The sequence below is a fragment of the Mercenaria mercenaria genome, chromosome 1 (assembly GCF_021730395.1).
Source record: "Mercenaria mercenaria strain notata chromosome 1, MADL_Memer_1, whole genome shotgun sequence".
Lineage (NCBI taxonomy): Eukaryota > Metazoa > Mollusca > Bivalvia > Venerida > Veneridae > Mercenaria > Mercenaria mercenaria.
In genome coordinates, this window is record NC_069361.1 from 120,867,255 (window position 1) to 120,887,921 (window position 20,667).

The window sequence follows — 20,667 nt, forward strand, 5'->3', positions numbered from 1 at the left end:
TATGGAGCGGATACGAGACATTGGTATCAAAACTTGATATCAGCCTTTGAGTGGATATAACACGCAAATACGTGTAAAACAATTCATGATAAAGTTATTTATAAGACAAAACCAAAAAAAAAAAAAAAATTCCATTACTAATGAATGTGACCTTCGCCTTTGAGGTACGAGTCTTGGTTTTGCGTATGTGAATACTAGTACTCGTACGAAGTTGGTAGAAATCAGTTGCCATATAAATTGGTAAATGTGTTGAAGGTTACAGAATAAATACGACAAAAGCAAAATATGCACAACTAAGCATAAGAAGCATTTGAAAATTTTCGATGCAAATCAATTTTGATTAACTTTCAACGTCTCTGCCGCAAAGCAATCCTGATATTCTAAAAGTTTATTTTCCTTTCATGCTTTCAATGCTTGTTCTGGTACGACAAAATGTAACTATATCGACCATAAAAATGGAACGTCAATAAATATATCTAGTTAAGTACCATCCGGCGGAAATATGAGAATCTATTCTGACCAGTCCAGTTAAGTTTCAGTTTTGAATGTTTTGTCCTTCAGATTGTTGTAATTATTAACTTGGGCCTAAGATAAAATTGCCATATTAATCCCAACCGTAATTATGGTAATATATTTACCTGTTTATAACAGTCAAGTACGAAAGCCCGGTGGTGACTTCCGAGTTCCGAATTCCGACTTCTGACTTCGCACTTCAGACTTTTCATACTATAAGCATTTGGAAGTCAGAAGTCGGAAGTCGGAACAAGGAAGTTGGAAGTCAGAAGTCAGAAGTCGAAAATAGGAAGTTGGAAGTCAGAAGTCACCACCGGTCTTTCGTAGTCAAGTATGATTTATTTATTTCTGAAATATATATATGAAAAGGCTCAGACCTAGTTTACAACTTGGGAGAATATTACACATCTATTGTAACTCAGCCGGTAGTGCATTCGCCAAGTAAACCATGGATCGATGCCAATTTGTTAAGAACAGCATTTATAGTTAGCATCGTTTTAAGTAAAATGTACTTTTCGTTTACCTGTTTTTTTCTCACCGCTCTCTCCTTGTGCATCTGTCTGTAAATACAATTTTCTGTCAACAGCTCGTTCCGATTCTAAAGAAGTTGTATCTCTACAATGCTTTCTTCCAAGGTCGTGCCTAAATACTTGATATGCCACGTTCGTTTCAGTGATGTCTACAATAGTTTTGTAATGTTATAATGGCAATTGATATTTCGCTTTCGCTTAAAATACCGATTTTTATTTCATTTTGTTGTTCAGATGCTTAGCGTTCGTGATAAATTTCTATCTGAACTTTAAAACATATATATTTAATACGGTGAAAATAAAATCGTCTACAGCTGTAGAAACATAAGAAATAATAACATATGTTAAATATAATAGCCCGTGAAAGTAAAGTATATGCGTAAATTGTATGCTGTGGCATGACCTTATTTCATCCTCTAGCTACAGAAAACTATCCTAACAAGATGATTTAATTACCGTTATGTCGTTCTTGGAAATCATCAACACGTCTTATTCATGTGCTACTGATATATGCTCTTTATTTTTGAAAGATTCTTTGCCAGGGATGATTTATTGTTTTGTTTTGTTGGGTTTAACATTGCATCGACACATTAATTTAGGTCATATGGCGACTTTACAGCTTTTATGGTGGAGGAAGATCCCAGATGATCCTCTGTGCATTATTTCATCACGAGCGGGCACCTGGGTAGAACCAGCCAGCTTGATGGCTTCCTCACATGAAGAATTCAACCCCACGAGTTAGACTTGAATCCACATCGGTAATACCACAGTCACACATACGGCGCGGATAGCTACGTTTAGCTACGGATAGAAACGTAGTAATCCGTATCGATCCGTACCTGAGTCGTACGGACTGGTACGGATTGATACGGGTTACTACTTTAAGGTACGGCTCAGGTACGGATCGATACGGATCAATACGGATTACTACGTTTCTATCCGTGGCTAGACGTAGCTATCCGCGCCGTATGTGTGACTGGGGTATAAGGCGCAAGTTATTCAAACTCAGCAGCCATAACCACTGAACCACGGAGGCACTTCTGGTACCTACGTCTTCTTTATTCCATAATAATCTTGTAGCATTAAAGATGCAATCTCATCAAAATATGTTTTGTTGTATCAGTTATTGTGCATTTTATTCGGACTGGCAGGGCTGTATTAATCTCTCACTTATGCAAAATGCAAATGATGGTTAACTAAAAACACGAGCATAATATGTAAAGCAATATAATTTTTTTGTTCCGTAACGAACGACTGAAGTTAAACGTTATATTGGTTAATTACTATATAAGGCATATGGCCATTGAATGCAGAATATACTACATATCCGTCCCGCCTCCTCCCCCACTAAAAGAAAATGTGCTCGTGCTCGCTTTTTCTCTCTTGTTTCTTCAGTCAGAATAAATCTTATTTTTGTCCATATGTATAAGAATCGCGAGTAACTAGAGCGATTGTTTGTTTTTACGAATCATATTAATGATTTGGAAAAGTATCAATCGGTATGTTTTTATTTTGAGTTTAGAAGAATTTTATATAACAGGTTTGAAAGCTTGTCGCTACGTTCGTACTCATCCATACCCGAAATATGCTTGTACTCAAAACAACTTGATTCTTGCAATTGTGTTCCTGTTTACCAAATTGTGAAGAAAAGTCATGAAAAATTATTTGTAATGCCATGTTTGTAACGACGAAGTATGAACGATTGTTTAAGTCGCTGGTTTCTTGGCCCTGGTAATGGATATCCAAAACATGTTACTGTTTCCAAGAACCACATAATGGTAATTAGATAACATAAAGTTAATCATACCGTAATCATAAAGTCATCACCTATGAAAACAATACATTTAGTCTCCGTGCAGAGTGTGTATGCAAGAATAGCGACAATGCACGTTTGTGTCGTGTATTTACGTGTGCCCTTAGTATATGTTTGTGACCTCGACCTTCGGTCTCTGTCAAGAACATTCCTGTGGGCTTCCGCATACGTTAATATACAAAAAAACGTGTATTATCCCTACAAAATAACATTACCTTTCTTGTCTCCAACAGGCTCTACTTGTATATCAACCTCTGCAGTAGATTTTTGTTTCATAGCTGGTGTTGACCCTGTAACGATTTACAGAAAAAATATAACTACAGTATTATAAGTCATAATATATGATAGTTAATTTAACATTGTATGGAGTAAATAGTAATAGAAATCATGCTTTTTTACAGGAATGTAAAAAGGAACGCTGAAGTAACAATCATGATAAATTGTATTATAACATAATGTCCAGATTAACTACTTATCAATGTGCAAGAATTGTGGTATTGTTGTCAGCATACTGGACAGGAAATCGTCAATGTCTTTTTAAAGATAAAATGTTAAATATCCGCTTGAAATGCGCGCCTGAAGTTTAGCTTTTAAACTAATTTAACATCGTAGATTTTTCATAACCCGATCATGCAGAACTATCTTGAAATTTGAAAATAAAATCAGGGTTTACTTATATTCTACATTGAAGTAAGTTTTTATTTGAACATACAAAACTACCTTAATTATAAAATTTGTCACACAATGCAATATCTGCCTCCGGAAATTCGATTGTTTAAGGTTCTTTTACATGAGACTTTGCAGCCTGTACCCGTAATCTGTTAAGTGCGTGCATTTATTTATGTGCTAATGTAACAATTACAACAATATAATGTCTTACCATCGATTGACTTCAAGAATTGTCCCATTACGGTCACCTCCCTTATACCTGGGGGACATTGGTAATTGTCTTTGTTGATCTTTTCCTCGTGACCAAGATGCTGTAAGAAAATTTTCTGGTCTGAAGGTGACATGTCCAGACTTGAATAGATCGTTGAAGCACGGTGTCTGTTTTTCGTTGCATTTATTTTAACGCCAGCTTCATCTGAAACAAACTTCACGGCATGCCATCCGGAGCAGTGAGCATTAGAGGACTTTGTGGCAAACAGGAAAGGATTTTCATCACTAATTCCAAATTCTTCCCTGTGTCTCACAAGCATATTTATAGGTCCTACCATGTCTTTTGGAATTAGTACGGGAACATACTTTTTTCCTTTCCCATGCAAATAAGCCAGTTTATACGTGCCAACGAGGTATTTCAAAGCTCTGTCAGGTACTTCCTCTACTTGGTCTTTTGGCAGCCAGCGTCCTGACATCGCATCATTCCATTCCTCCAGAAGCATTCTTGAAGGCTCTTCTCCGCGTCTTGCGTTGAAAAGTGTAAGTCTTGAGACGATAAGAGATCTCAGCCAAGAATATTTCTTGATATCCGAAGCAAGTGTAATTTTGGTAACTTCAGACGAAGTATATTCTTTCAGAACCCTCAGGTCTTCTTCCTTTGGTAAATTCTGTGGCAGTCTGGCCTTTTGAAGTGACCGTTTGTCGGACTGGTACCTTGCATTTGCTAGGAGTTCTCCAGATCTATATATGTATGCTTTCTTAAATTTCGAAAGCTCTTTATATGCGGCGTCTTTCATGGATTCTGAATACATCCCTTTTAAGTATTTTATGCTTTTTTTAAGGTATGCGTCTAGGTTTTGCTTAAGTCCAATTTTCTCAGTATTGTCCTCATTTTCACACATCTTTTCAATCGCTTCTCTTAAAGTTTTTAATTTTAGCCTGGTAAACATATCCGTGAATGCTACAGGTGTATCCGATAATTCTTTGAATGTTATAAATAACCGAGCTAGTTCTCTCATTTCACCCATGATTTCTTTCCTCACTTCATTTTGTTTGCTGATTTCAACTCTTCTAGAGCAATAGTGACGATAGCCGATTGCCTGGATGGTTTCGTCGCTTCTAATAAATGTACCAACTTCGGTATCTCTAAACCTGTTCAATATATTGTTCACAAAGTCCGAGTCTGGGTGTATGACTCCTATAGTTTCTGTTTTTATAGCTTCGGGAAAATTTTCATTACATGCTAATTTATGTCTGTAGAATGTTCTATTTGAAAAGAATCTATGGCATCCAGAGCACATCCTGACAGAATCTTCGTTTTTAGGTTTTCTTTCCCTTAACAAAGTATGTTCATCTTCCTGTTTGGCTAGTTGTTCTGTGTTGTATTTGAAGATACCTTCGATCCGTTTCTTCTCGAAAAATCTATTCTGAACAGACTTTGGTTCTAATAAGATGGATTTCACTTCGTCTTCAGTGTTTTTGTGGGTCATGATGTGTCTTTTTAGTTTACCTCCTTTTACTGTTTTGTCGCAATATATGCAAAATCGGATGGGTCTCTGTAACGTAAGAACCATATTGTTACGATATTGTAATGGTGCATTTCATTTATATGCCTCTGTTTTTTAAAGAGACTAAATTATAACATTAGTATGGTTGCTGATTCAAGACATTTAGTTATGTAGTATTGGCATGCGCGGTTTAGGGTTTTTCCATCTTAGCGTGCGCGCCACCGCGACGAATAGCTTTATGTGTCGTTTGGTACGCACACAAACATTACTAAACAAAAAAACTAGCGCTACACAACAAAACATGGAACGCGATAGAACAAAACATTTTATATCGTTTTGACATGCTAAGACAAAAGATTGTTGTTTTTCGATGACATGTACGGCATAAAAAATATTAAATGTGGTTTGCTTAGGCGCGGGCGCCAAGACAAAATTACATATTTCATTGTGTTGCCTTTTTTTTTAATTATGGCGCTGGTACCAGGACGACAAAACAAAATTTGCTGCAAAAGCCGCGCACACACCAAGGCGACACAACGAAGTACCCGCAAGCAGCTGAGCTTATATACTGTCATACGTTTTTAACCTGACACCAACGCTAATCGTTTCCCGTTTTATGCTTAGAATAAACCATTTATACATGCTGCTATAACATTTTTACGAATGCGGCAATAGGCAAGTTAGGTTGCTTAAAGATTTGCTTCGGGTCGAGGTTATGTAACGAAAACTTTAAAGTTATAGTTTTTCTAATGTGGCGAAATGATGGACTGAAGTTGTCGGCCTTAAGTCAGTAGTGGCCAAGCTGATTCCTGGTAAAATATATCATAGAAATAAAGAAACTATTAATACAGACGTGGAAACTCAAAAGTCTTAGAGCACAAAGAAGAATGCGACTTAACTGTCTCAGTTGAAGTAGAGTAAATTTACTATTTACGAAGAAATAAAAAAAAATCAAGAGGGCCAAGATGGCCTTAGGTCGCTCACCTGAGAAACACACCATAATACACCATAACTGTGTAAACATGTTTGACCTAGTGATTTCATTAAAAAATGGAAAAAATATTCTGACTAATTATCATTAAAATTGGAGCAAAAACAAGTATTTTCTTTGATTTGACTTAGTGACCTAGTTTTTAACCCAACCGAACTTGACCTAGATTTTATCAAGGCAATCATTCTTTCCAAATTTCATGAAGATCAATTGAAAAATATAACCTCTATCGCATACACAAGGTATTTCTTTGATTTGTTCTAGTGACCTAATTTTTGATTCAAGATAATCCATATTCAAACCTGATCTAGATTTAATCAAGGCAATTATTCTAACCAAATTTCATGAAGATCAATTGAAAAATATAGCCTCTATCATATACACAAAGTTTTTCTTTGATTTGACCTAATGATCTACTTTTTGATCCCAGATAACCCATATTAAAACTTGACCTAGATTTTATCAAGGCAATCATTCTAACCAAAATTCATGAAGATTAATTAAAAAAATACAGCCTCTTTCGCATACACAATGTTTTTCTTTGATTTGACCTAGTGACCTAGTTTTTGTCCCCAGATAATTCATTTTCAAACTCGGCCTAGATATGATCAAGGTAATCATTCTGACCAAACTTCATAAAGATCAGTTGAAAAACACACCCTCTATCGCATACACAAGCTAAATGTTGACGGACAGACAGACAGACGACGGACGCCGGACATCAAGTGATCAGAAAAACTCACCTGGGCATTGCTCAACTATCATGCTTGTGGTTTAATAATGTTTACTTGAAGTACATAAGCTGCCAGTCTACGAAGCCCATTAGAGCACTTGAAATTTTATTTTATAATTTCTCATAAATTCAGGCATTTCTAATCTGTTATCATTTTAGGGCACTATACCGCTAGACTTTTAGGGCGCGGCCTAGAAAAATCTTGTTTTTAATCATGTTAACAATTATGAACATTGCAATTAAAGGTAATTCTGCACCTTCTGATCGAATTTTTTCTACAACATAGAATTAATGATATATGAATTCTGATTTTTCAAAATTGTTTTAGCTGCTTGGCGGCCTTGACTAATCATTTTCAAGTCATTTTAATGATCTTTAACTTTTATAGATTCACTTTTTACTTGTATCAAATAAATTGCTAGGCTTCCAGGAACAGATAATTTGGCTTTCAAAAACATTTTGTATCTACATTTGCTAAAATTTTCTAGCGGCCTATCATAGTAAGATAATTTTAGAAAAAAATCATTTTGATGAACTTTACCTTTTGACTTTTATCCAGTAAGTTTATGCTAAGAACATGTAACTCATGCTTTCAAATATTTTTAATCAGACTTCAATTTAGACAGAAATTTATAGGGCTTTGGAGCCCTAAAATATTTACCGGTATTTTCAAAAACCATTATATTGACTTTTTAAGGTTTAGATATTTAGTTTTATTATATACCTATATAAATTCTGTAAAAATTCGGCTTGTATTTCACAAATAAATATGAGAAAAATTCCGTATTGTACCTTTTAAATTCCGTATTGTACCTTCCGTATTTTATGCTGCCGGACTATTTTCACTAATATGCATGACCCGACACATTTCTATAAATAGCGCACATAAAAACTTCACTAAGTTCCATTTAATATCGATAAACATTGAAGATTTCGTTCAAGAACAAAGCAAGAATCAAAATGGTAAAGGTATATAATATAAGGATCATTATTACAGTAGCTAGATCTGGGACTTTGTTAGATCCGATCTGGCAAAATCCACTCGAGCCGAATACTGCATCCTAGATCGAGCTACTCTTTACCAACTTTTAGTAACATCTCTAAACCGATAAAGCGGGACAGATCTACCTATCATAAAAATAAATAAAATAATAAATAAAACCAATAATCCAATATCATCGCTACCGGACGGATTCGTTGATTTCCGTTGTAACACGGGAGGAAAATCGATAATTAACAGCTTTGGTTATTATCTGATGAATTTACAGGCGGGCGGTTTGCTGAACAATATACTTGAATGAAGTTTAATAATTATTAAAATGAAAATCGGAACAAGTCGAAAATTTCTATAATACTTTATTAATTGTCAAATAAAAGTAATATTTAAGAATATGAATATGTTATCTAAAATATTTAGAAATCGTTACATTTTATACATCGAACACATAGATTTACTTTCTTTTCAATACATGAAACATCAATGCTAACATATATCTATGTACAGAAAAGAAATATTTACGCACAAGAAACTGTCTGTAAATAAAATAAATATTCAAGAATATGAATATGTTATCTAAAATATTTAGAAAGCGTATATTCTTCCTCTATACGCGCTTTCTTTCACATATTATGAACATTAGAGTATGAGCTTTTGTTTCTAAAATATTTTCAAAATTCTAAATCACTAACGCTTTTCGATTTTCACCGTAAAAGGTAATAAAAACAGCAAATTCTCATGTATTTCCGTAACATAAAGTTTGTCAGTAATTAAGTTTTGAAGCCTTCATAAGAAATATAGCTTTGTTTCAAGATATCTAAAAGGTATTTTTGTTGTCGAACGATCTGGAGGTCAGTCGCTTTAAAGAAAAAGAAGTGTAGAAATAAGACTTATACTTTTAAAAGGAAATACTTAACCCTTACCATGCTGGACACGATTGGTTCTTCCTTTGCGATCAGTGCAGACTGATCATGATCTGCGCTGTCTGCCATTCAGCCAGTAACTTTTTGTTTTGGTATACACCCCTTTTCATAATTAATAGTACTGTCCAAATTGAAAGATAGACAAGTTCATTATTGTAATTTAGCATGGTAAGGATTAAGTTTCTTATATCGTGCCTAAATAGAAATATCATATTTGCGTGATTTGAATAAGTACTGCTGACAAATACTACTACCATAGTATACTTTAACTATAAATATATTGTTACAGGAAAAAATCAACATTAAATAACAATAACTTCATCAATATCTCAATTTTAGAATAGCAGACTTAACTAAGTAATAACTTAAGTTTTTCCGTGAAATTTGGGCCAGGATCGTTACTCAGTAAATATTTACCTATTAACGATATGAATTCTATTTGTACTGATTCTTCCTACTGTCATACGATTCAGGAAATAAGGGTAAAAATCGTGAAAACAAAATTCCTGAAAGAAAGGGAAAAGGCTATACAAAGACAGAAGAAGGTGAAATATATATATTACAACGGAAAAAACATAAAACCATAAAATATACCTATCACTTGTAGTAAGTGGGGTAACATCTTTTATGACCCGGCTTGAAACAACACTGACCGAATATTATTTACCCCTAGGCAATATTGTAATACACAATAGAAGGCAAAGGGTAATTTTAAGATATTTGTTTCCATTAAATTATTTTATTGATTGTGTGCAATCTTGGGACTAAAATAAATAATAGATATCGCAATTTTTTAAACGAATGATTAAAGAATGTACCAAAAACATGCATTAATTTAAGAATACAGAATAATAGGTTCGGAGAGAAGCAGAATCATCAGTTCATCATTCAAATTAAAGTTTTATGAATAATAGAAAATGATTTTTTTTGTTTTAAAATTATTAAAAAATTCCCATATGAAGAAAAAAAAAATGACCGCGTCGGAGATCGGACCCGGACCGCCGCGGCAATAAAAAAGTCTCCAGATCGTTCGGCAAAAAATAATATAGGTATCTGGAATTTAATCATGGCTATATTTAAGAATGCTTTGAAACTCAATTACTGACAGACTATATTTTACGGAAACACATGAGAATTAGTTGCTTTAAGTATTTTTTTTTGCGATGAAATTTAAATCATTTGTATATTTAATGCGAATTGAACACTAAATCCTCCATAGCGTTATTTTAAACGACAGCGGATATAGGTTTCGGCGTTTCTGAGTTCAACAATTAACTTGTTTTAATTTGTCTAATTACAATCTCAGATTTTTTTTGTTAATGTGAAGTTGCCTACAATTCATAGGCTTTGAGCTATAACAATTTGTACCGACAAAGTCAGGCTAGCAGACGACAATATTTTCCGTAACAGCTTCCGAGTACTTACGGATTACGGCGGAAAAAGCCGGAATTTTAAGAAATGTTCACTATAATAAACCTATTGTATTTTCTATTTGATAAGTCGCTCGGATGCATCGAACATATTTAAGTTCAGACATTTTAATCTGACATTATTTTAGGCGGCCAAGCAGTTAGAAATTATCCATTGGCCTGGCGACCTAAAATAATCATTTTAAAAACATCTTTGTAATGAAGTTTTTGGGTTGGAGTTACGGCTCCAAGTCTTTATGTTGTTTTCGGTTATTTTGCCTCTCCAAATGTAGCCATGACTACTACAAGAAGCCGGGCAGCAGAATATTTCCAAGCAGCAGGATGTAAGGAGTCAATTGATTTGTCACATCTACATGCTTCGGTCTAACTGGCATTTTATTACAGTCTATCATTAATTCGATGGTGTTTCATGAACAATTATATAACGATATGTAAATCAACTATATATATTAAGATTTAACTAAACATGAAGATCGTTTCATTTCTGAATTTACATATTTCAGTTATTTTGGTAACTACTTAAAATTTAAGACTTTATGGACATTTATGCGCCGCCCCGGAAAAATTGTGAATGAGGAAAATATCGCCAATTTTTGCGCGTACATTGTAGCGGAATCTAAAGTACAAACTGTATACAACTTGGGAAGAGTAGTGTTTTTCGATTACTGCATTTACTGCATTTAGTTTGGCTTGCGATTTCGACTTGGAAATCTCATTCCGGTTTTAGACTGTTCACCACTTAGTCATGTTTCCTGAAAAAGACCTCATGCTTTGTAGGATTTAATTAGAAGCAAAGGAAACACCTCGTTTGGACGTAGACGACACCCCGACCGAGAGCTACGTCGTCTGCGGATGCATTTACACATTTGGTTTTATGCAAACTTTTTGCATATAATTTTTGTACTACATACACTTGCAGTCTTTGATAAAGTTCCTAGCTGACAAAACCAGGCACGCCATTCATTCTTAAAGAAATCGTGATATAATCAGCTGTAAATTGTATAGATCTGTATCTGTATCTGTATCACAATTAAAGGTGTGGCAGAGTGAATAAGTAGAAGTCATAACTTTTATTGCGGTTTCTTTCCTTTGTTTCTATATGTCTTGTGAATATTATGTAATTACATATCCTGTGAAATATGAGAACTAGTAAAATAAATTATAAAAAAATGTATATATCTACAAATTGGTTAAATTTCTTTTAAGATAATAATGATTTCGATTTACATAACCGCCTCGATAGCCTAGATTCAGAGCATCCTCCTCGAGTGTGGGAGGTCATGGGTTCGGATCGATCCCCGGCTCGTCATACCAAAGACATGATAAATGGTACAAGTACGCTTAGTATTAAAAATGGGAATATGTCCTCTTCTCCCATGCCAGAGTGCATGGTGGTGGGTTCCACCAGAATAAAGTGTCGAGAGTGATTCATTGATTCATATCAGTTGTAGAACTTGTTTCACAATCGACCTAAATGAATTAATATAAATTATCACATATAATCTGAGCTCGGTTTTATAATGGAAATTCTCCTTGTATCATCTCTAAAAGAATTTTTACAAACAAGAGATAGTGACCTTTTACGGAAAGCATAAGTATAGAAATAATCAAAGCTGACTACACTATCCAGAAACAAACAGTACTCTTAGTACCTTCAGTACTGCGGTGCGCATTTTAAAATAAAGTGGCAGTTTCTATTGTATTTTTAGATAAAATAAAGGTATTCTGAATACATTTATATTCAGCTGGTCATTTATGAATTTTATAGAAACTTTAAAGATTCCTGCGTGTGTAATATAAATATATGCCTAAATCGATCTTCCTAGCTCCATGTATACGGCCGTGTCTAAAATCCTACTTGAGGTAACGGAAGTCAGACCAAATGGAAACAATCAGCCATCAATCTAGATTAGGCTCAAATTTTCAGAAAACAATGTAAAAGGTTATGAAACACTAACATCGTTCAGAAATGTACATATGCCATAGGCCAGACATTTGCAGATAATACGGTACATGTCGCTCGTTTTATCATAGAAACAATGGAATCTACAGGTTGAAAATTTCACATGATGACGGGCTAAATACATGCAATGCATCCGTTCAAAATTTCCCTGAAATTTTGCGAAATTGATTTTTTCCCTTTTTTTTTTTTTTTTTGGTATTTCCAGGCCACTATGCTGCTTCCCGCTTGTCCTATGGATTTGAAATTTTCAGATAAATCAAAAAAATGTTCACATATTTCATTCAGCATAAATTAACCATGAACAGGGCTGTTTCTTAATTATTTTATGTTTTAAACGTTTGTTTCCTTTATATCACACGTATTTCATAAATTCATGAGTCATGCCGCTAAACCACTGGGCCGCTTGATTAGAAATTTTCAGAGTAATAAGAAATTTCGTTTCATGTATTACATTCAATTTAAATTGATCATAGACATGACTTTATTTTAATTTCTTGGTTGCAAACTTTCATAGTAAAGCAACATTCTTTTTGTCCGTGTTCACATTTTCCTTTTCAAAATCGTCGCTATGGATTAGAAACAATTATCAGTTTTCGACATATCTTATTTGTATAAACAAAATTCTGGAGAACAAGTATTTCTTATTGTTAGTAAAAAAAAACAACTGAACTGCTTTAAATGAGTGTAATTTTCAGACAGATAAACAGGCAGACTGACTAGCTTAACCGGAAACACCCGAAAATATCTGAACCAAATGAAAGTATCTCGTCTGCTTAAACTATGGGCGCTGTTATCACCGAGTCTTTATTAATTTATTTTAAAGGCAAATGAAATTTAACATATTTTAACAAATAAATCTTATGTGTGTTTTCATGGCAACATTTCAAAGCAGCCTTATACAATGAGAAACTGTTTAGTAAGTGATATGTAGCATAAATTAAATGATTTTTTTTTTCATGAACATTATGAATTATAAATATCTATATTTTCAAGTCAAAAATCACTACTTCCGCTATCGACGACGGGAACATGTCGTATTTTGCTGCGGCGGTCCGGGGTTCGATTCCCGATGTGGTCATCTTTTTTCTTGATTTAGAATTTTTCAAATAATTTAGAAACAAAAACTCATATTCTAATGTTCAAAATATGTCTAAACTTCTATTTGAAAGAAAGATCATTCTAAGCCAAATCTGGAGGTCACTGACTTTAAACGATCCTCATAAGCTCGACCTCTTATCCCGAACGTACGACTTCGTATTCACTGCATATTTCGATATCATCACATGTTACTTCGACATCACCACCTTCACTGCCTATAAAATCCCCTCACTCCTCCACCCAAAAGCCAAACATAAACCCTCCCCCATCCCCCAGCCCCTCGAAAAAAATAATGATTTTTTTGTAATATTTATTGGTATTGTATCATAATTTCCTTATCGTCATTCGCTATAACCAACCCGTATTTATGAAGTTGAATCTTCCTGTCTGTTTCAAAATGTTTTCACAAATACTTTTCTTGTGTGACCCTCTGTCAAAAATGTTCAAACAATCTTTCATATTATTTTGCTATTGAGCGTTCAAGTTTGTTACATATATATAAAAAGACACACACAATGAATTGTTAACAGTATGTCTTAGTTTATGCAACTACTTGCGAGATATAGAGTTGAAGTTGCGACACATAAATTTTCTTGATTTTTTATCTGTTTTTTTTTTTGTTGTTTTTGTGTGTGTGTGTGTGTGTTTTTGTTGTTGTTGTTGTTGTTGTTGTTGTTTTCAGGAATATTCAATACACTTTATAGGGAATGAAGATCTTGACGTAAATGATTGGACAGTAATAACTGTCACAAATGTAACACATTTTATTTCTGTTTTACGTAAATAAGTATTGTGAAAAGCCGTTTATTTTTTGTTTATTAGGATAAAGAACACTACAGATAAAAGTCACTGGAAGAAATTTAACATACTGAAACACTTACAACTTTTGACACTGGACTTTCTTTACCCAAAGCATCATTCATAAGGCTTTCTCTTCCCTGCAAAACATTAAGAAATTTTAAGGAATTGTCAAGGATAAAACAAGATTTATTCACTAGGCCCGTCAAAAAGCACACAATCTACTGCATCACAAATATAAAACAGAGTACTCAACTGCAACAACTGGACAATCTTGCTGAAAGATAAATAGCAGAAACCAGTCTGGATATAAACACAATGGATCTAAATTGCGCGATATACCTTAATCCTACTTCTTCAAATTTAACCTTACTCAGATAGAAAACATTTCTAGAATATTGATTACTATCTTACTATGTTTATGTCATAAGGCATGATTTTTTTTTCTTTATCTCAGATAAGACAGTTTCGTTTGTTTGACCTAGGTAGAAATATCCGTCTCGTTGGCACCTGCGCATTGAGCGGTAATGACGCTTGCCCTTATGGTCCTGTTTTAAGCTCCTAAAATTTTAACGTGAACCAGATTTCATTTCGAAATGGCTAAAATTGTGACCTATTAAGTGTTTCTAGTAGAAATTATTAAAGATGCACGAAGCAAACGACGGTCACATTGGTATCACAATAGCTCACTTTGAGCAAATAATGCTAAAGGTAAGATAAAACTGTTTAACCAATACAATGTTCAACATTGCTGCTGAATGCTAAACCAAGGTTGTAACTTTCCAACTACCTTATTTGGCATATTTTCGTCAAATGTGGTCCCCGGCATCTCCCCTGCCTCTAACTCTACTCCTTTCAATACCTAAAATAAGAAACATCTCTGACACATTCGGGTAAACATATAACCTCTGCGATAGTCTATAAACAAGTACATATTGCCAAATACTGTTGCATGTATAGGTCTGCTTAAGTCTGAAACGAATACTGCCAAATATTTGAACACATATACGGTCTGCTTAAGTCTGAAAAAAGGAGTACATATTACTCTATACTGGTACACGTGTAAAGTCTGTCTTAATCTGAGACCAGGTACATATTGCTCAATACTGATACATGTATAAGGTTTGCCAAAGTCTGAAAACATCGTACATAGTACTAAATACTGGTTAACGTATAAGACCAGCCCATGTCAGAAAGCATAAACAAATTACTTAACACTGGCACAAGTTTTAGGTCTATACAAGTCTGAAATATATTAAGATTGTTTAACAGTGTTGACTACAATACTGTACTGTGCGAGTCAAACATGGATTATCACTGCTGAGTAAAAGTCTAATTGAGTTCTGAATTCAGTAATTATTTCAACACTGTTGACTCCTTATTTAATAAAATGAAATGAAACTACAATACAAATGCTTATATTTACATTTTTTTAATAATTCAGATAAAGCTTTATCTAGTTGTAGAGTAGAAAAAATCAAAGTTCTCTACGACTGACTGACTACCTGTTCCATTACTTAACAGGTGCTGTCAGGCTTATATTGCGTGCGCCGTCATATGATAAGTCTTTTCGGGCATACAAAATAGTTAACGTAGTCAATAAATACCCTTGTTAGCAGTAGATGTAAATACAGAATATAATAAATGCTACAACCACGTTGTACGACACAAACAGGTCTTATTCATTAATCAAATATAAAAGTCTGTATGCTGTCTATCTATTCATCAGCATGTACTTGTGTTACCGGTCCAAATGTTCACCACTGCTACTTAATGGTATACCAAGCATTCTCAAGTTAATGAGTTATTGGTTACAGATTGGCAGACAACCTGTACCATCACATTTGTACTTCCTTTCTAGTGTACAATGGGCCAGAACTGGCTAAAATTGTGTCCTATTACAATGTTTCTAGTAGAAATATTAAAGATACATAAAGTCAACGCAATTTAATGTTCAACATTGCTGCTGAATGCTAAACCAAGGTTGTAAGTTACCAACTACCTTATTTGGCATATCTTCGTCTAATGTGGTCTCTGGCACATCCTCTGCTTCTAACTCTACTCCTTTCAATACCTGAAATTATAAGCATGCCTGACAAATTCGTGGAAACATATGACATCTGCTTCGGTCTATAAACATGTACATATTGTCAAATACTGTTGCATGTATAGGTCTGCTTAAGTCTGAAACGAGTACTGCCAAATATTTGAACACATATACGGTCTGCTTAAGTCTGAAAAATAGAGTACATATTGCTCAATACTGGTACACGTGTGAAGTCTATCTTAATCTGAAACCAGGTACATATTGCTCAATACTGATACATATATAAGGTTTGCCAAAGTCTGAAAACAGGTACATAGTACTAAATACTGGTTAACGTATAAGATCAGCCCATGTCAGAAAGCATAAACAAATTACTTAACACTGGCATACGTTTTAGGTCTATACACGTCTGAAATCTGAAATATATTAATATTGTTTAACAGTGATGACTACAATACTGAATTGTGCGAGGCAAACATGGATTATCACTGCTGAGTAAAAGTCTAATTGAGTTCTGAATTCGTCATATGATACGTCTTTCGGGCATACAAAATAGTTAACATAAGCAATAAATACACTTGGTAGCAGTAGTTTTAAATATAAAATATAATAACTGCTACAACCATGTTGTACGACACAAACATGTCTTATTCATTAATCAAGTATATGAGTCTGTATGCTGTCTATCTATTCATCAGCATGTACTTGTGTTACCGGTCCAAATGTTCACCACTACTACTTAATGCTATACCAAGCATTCTCAAGTTAATGAGTTACTGGTTACTGATTGGCAGACAACCTGTACCATCACATTTATACTTCCTTTCTTGTGTATAATGGGCCAGAACTGGCTAAAATTGTGACCTATTACAGTGTGACTGGTAGAAATATTAAAGATACAAAAAGCCAACGACCGTCACATTGGTATCACAATAGCTCACTTTGAGCACATAATGCTAAAGGTAAGATAAAACTAACTGTTTAACCAATTCAGTGTTAAAAATTTCTGCTGAATGCTAAACGAATGTTGTAAGTTTCCAACTACCTTATTTGACATATCTTCGTCTAATGTGGTCACATCCTCTGACTCTAACTCTACTCCTTTCAATACCTGAAATAATTCGGGGAAACATATAACATCTGCTTCGATCTATAAACATGTACATATTGTCAAATACTGTTGCATGTATAGGTCTGCTTAAGTCTGAAACGAGTACTGCCAAATATTTAAACACATATACGGTCTGCTTAAGTCTGAAAAATAGAGTACATACTGCACAATACTGATATATATATAAGGTTTGCCAAAGTCTGAAAACAGGTACATAGTACTAAATACTGGTTAACGTATAAGACCAGCCCATGTCAGAAAGCATAAACAAATTACTTAACACTGGTCTATACAAGTCTGAAATATATTAAGATTGTTTAACAGTGTTGACTACAATACTGTACTGTGCGAGTCAAACATGGATTATCACTGCTGAGTAAAAGTCTAACTGAGTTCTGAATTCAGTAATGATTTCAACACTGTTGACTCCTTATTTAATAAAATGAAATGAAACTACAATACAAAAGCTTATATTTACATTTTTTTAATAATTCAGATAAAGCTTTATTTGTAGAGTAGAAATCAAAGTTACATAACAGGTGCTTTCAGGCTTATATTGCGTGCGCCGTCATATGATACGTCTTTTCGGGCATACAAAATAGTTAACATAGTCAATAAATACACTTGTTAGCAGTAGATGTAAATATAGAATATAATAAATGCTACAACCATGTTGTACGACACAATCAGGTCTTATTCATTAATCAAATATATAAGTCTGTATGCTGTCTATCTATTCATTAGCATGTACTTGTGTTACCGGTCCAAATGTTCACCACTGCTACTTAATGGTGTACCAAGCATTCTCAAGTTAATGAGTTATTGGTTACAGATTGGCAGACAACCTGTACCATCACATTTATACTTCCTTTCTAGTGTACAATGGGCCAGAACTGGCTAAAATTGTGTCCTATTACAATGTTTCTAGTAGAAATATTAAAGATACACAAAGTCAACGCAATTTAATGTTCAACATTGCTGCTGAATGCTAAACCAAGGTTGTAAGTTACCAACTACCTTATTTGGCATATCTTCGTCTAATGTGGTCTCCGGCACATCCTCTGCTTCTAACTCTACTCCTTTCAATACCTGAAATTATAAGCATGCCTGACAAATTCGTGGAAACATATGACATCTGCTTCGGTCTATAAACATGTAGATATTGTCAAATACTGTTGCATGTATAGGTCTGCTTAAGTCTGAAACGAGTACTGCCAAATATTTGAACAGATATACGGTCTGCTTAAGTCTGAAAAATAGAGTACATATTGCTCAATACTGGTACACGTGTGAAGTCTATCTTAATCTGAAACCAGGTACATATTGCTCAATACTGATACATATATAAGGTTTGCCAAAGTCTGAAAACAGGTACATAGTACTAAATACTGGTTAACGTATAAGATCAGCCCATGTCAGAAAGCATAAACAAATTACTTAACACTGGCATACGTTTTAGGTCTATACACGTCTGAAATCTGAAATATATTAATATTGTTTAACAGTGATGACTACAATACTGAATTGTGCGAGGCAAACATGGATTATCACTGCTGAGTAGAAGTCTAATTGAGTTCTGAATTCGTCATATGATACGTCTTTCGGGCATACAAAATAGTTAACATAAGCAATAAATACACTTGGTAGCAGTAGTTTTAAATATAAAATATAATAACTGCTACAACCATGTTGTACGACACAAACATGTCTTATTCATTAATCAAGTATATAAGTCTGTATGCTGTCTATCTATTCATCAGCATGTACTTGTGTTACCGGTCCAAATGTTCACCACTACTACTTAATGCTATACCAAGCATTCTCAAGTTAATGAGTTATTGGTTACTGATTGGCAGACAACCTGTACCATCACATTTATACTTCCTTTCTTGTGTATAATGGGCCAGAACTGGCTAAAATTGTGACCTATTACAGTGTGACTGGTAGAAATATTAAAGATACAAAAAGCCAACGACCGTCACATTGGTATCACAATAGCTCACTTTGAGCACATAATGCTAAAGGTAAGATAAAACTAACTGTTTAACCAATTCAGTGTTAAAAATTTCTGCTGAATGCTAAACGAATGTTGTAAGTTTCCAACTACCTTATTTGACATATCTTCGTCTAATGTGGTCACATCCTCTGACTCTAACTCTACTCCTTTCAAGACCTGAAATAATTCGGGGAAACATATAACATCTGCTTCGATCTATAAACATGTACATATTGTCAAATACTGTTGCATGTATAGGTCTGCTTAAGTCTGAAACGAGTACTGCCAAATATTTAAACACATATACGGTCTGCTTAAGTCTGAAAAATAGAGTACATACTGCTCAATACTGATATATATATAAGGTTTGCCAAAGTCTGAAAACAGGTACATAGTACTAAATACTGGTTAACGTATAAGACCAGCCCATGTCAGAAAGCATAAACAAATTACTTAACACTGGTCTATACAAGTCTGAAATATATTAAGATTGTTTAACAGTGTTGATTACAATACTGTACTGTGCGAGTCAAACATGGATTATCACTGCTGAGTAAAAGTCTAACTGAGTTCTGAATTCAGTAATGATTTCAACACTGTTGACTCCTTATTTAATAAATGAAATGAAACTACAATACAAAAGCTTATATTTATATTTTTTTAATATTCAGATAAAGCTTTATTTGTAGAGTAGAAATCAAAGTTACATAACAGGTGCTTTCAGGCTTATATTGCGTGCGCCGTCATATGATACGTCTTTTCGGGCATACAAAATAGTTAACATAGTCAATAAATACACTTGTTAGCAGTAGATGTAAATATAGAATATAATAAATGCTACAACCATGTTGTACGACACAATCAGGTCTTATTCATTAATCAAATATATAAGTCTGTATGCTGTCTATCTATTCATTAGCATGTACTTGTGTTACCGGTCCAATGTTCACCACTGCTACTTAATGGTGTACCAAGCATTCTCAAGTTAATGAGTTATTGGTTACAGATTGGCAGACAACCTGTACCATCACATTTGTACTTCCTTTCTAGTGTACAATGGGCCAGAACTGGCTAAAATTGTGTCTATTACCATGTTTCTAGTAGAAATATTAAAGATACACAAAGTCAACGAATTTAATGTTCAACATTGCTGCTGAATGCTAAACCAAGGTTGTAAGTTACCAACTACCTTATTTGGCATATCTTCGTCTAATGTGGTCTCCGGCACATCCTCTGCTTCTAACTCTACTCCTTTCAATACCTGAAATTATAACATGCTGACAAATTCGTGGAAACATATGACATCTGCTTCGGTCTATAAACATGTAATATTGTCA

The 20,667-nt window shown here is 34.2% G+C and overlaps 1 protein-coding gene across 1 annotated transcript in view; it reads right to left on the reverse strand.

The window, feature by feature from the left end:
* Positions 1-3,054: 3,054 nt before the first annotated feature.
* LOC123565665 (uncharacterized) overlaps positions 3,055-20,667 on the reverse strand; it is a 39,654-nt gene continuing 22,041 nt past the window's right edge. Inside the window, exons 14-22 of the mRNA XM_053533523.1 lie at positions 20,520-20,591; positions 19,442-19,507; positions 18,352-18,423; positions 17,269-17,334; positions 16,179-16,250; positions 14,967-15,038; positions 14,260-14,316; positions 3,737-5,291; positions 3,055-3,146 (exon numbers count right to left, since the gene is read on the reverse strand). Coding sequence (XP_053389498.1) covers positions 3,055-3,146; positions 3,737-5,291; positions 14,260-14,316; positions 14,967-15,038; positions 16,179-16,250; positions 17,269-17,334; positions 18,352-18,423; positions 19,442-19,507; positions 20,520-20,591 — 2,124 coding nt within the window. The remainder of the gene's footprint in view (positions 3,147-3,736; positions 5,292-14,259; positions 14,317-14,966; positions 15,039-16,178; positions 16,251-17,268; positions 17,335-18,351; positions 18,424-19,441; positions 19,508-20,519; positions 20,592-20,667) is intronic.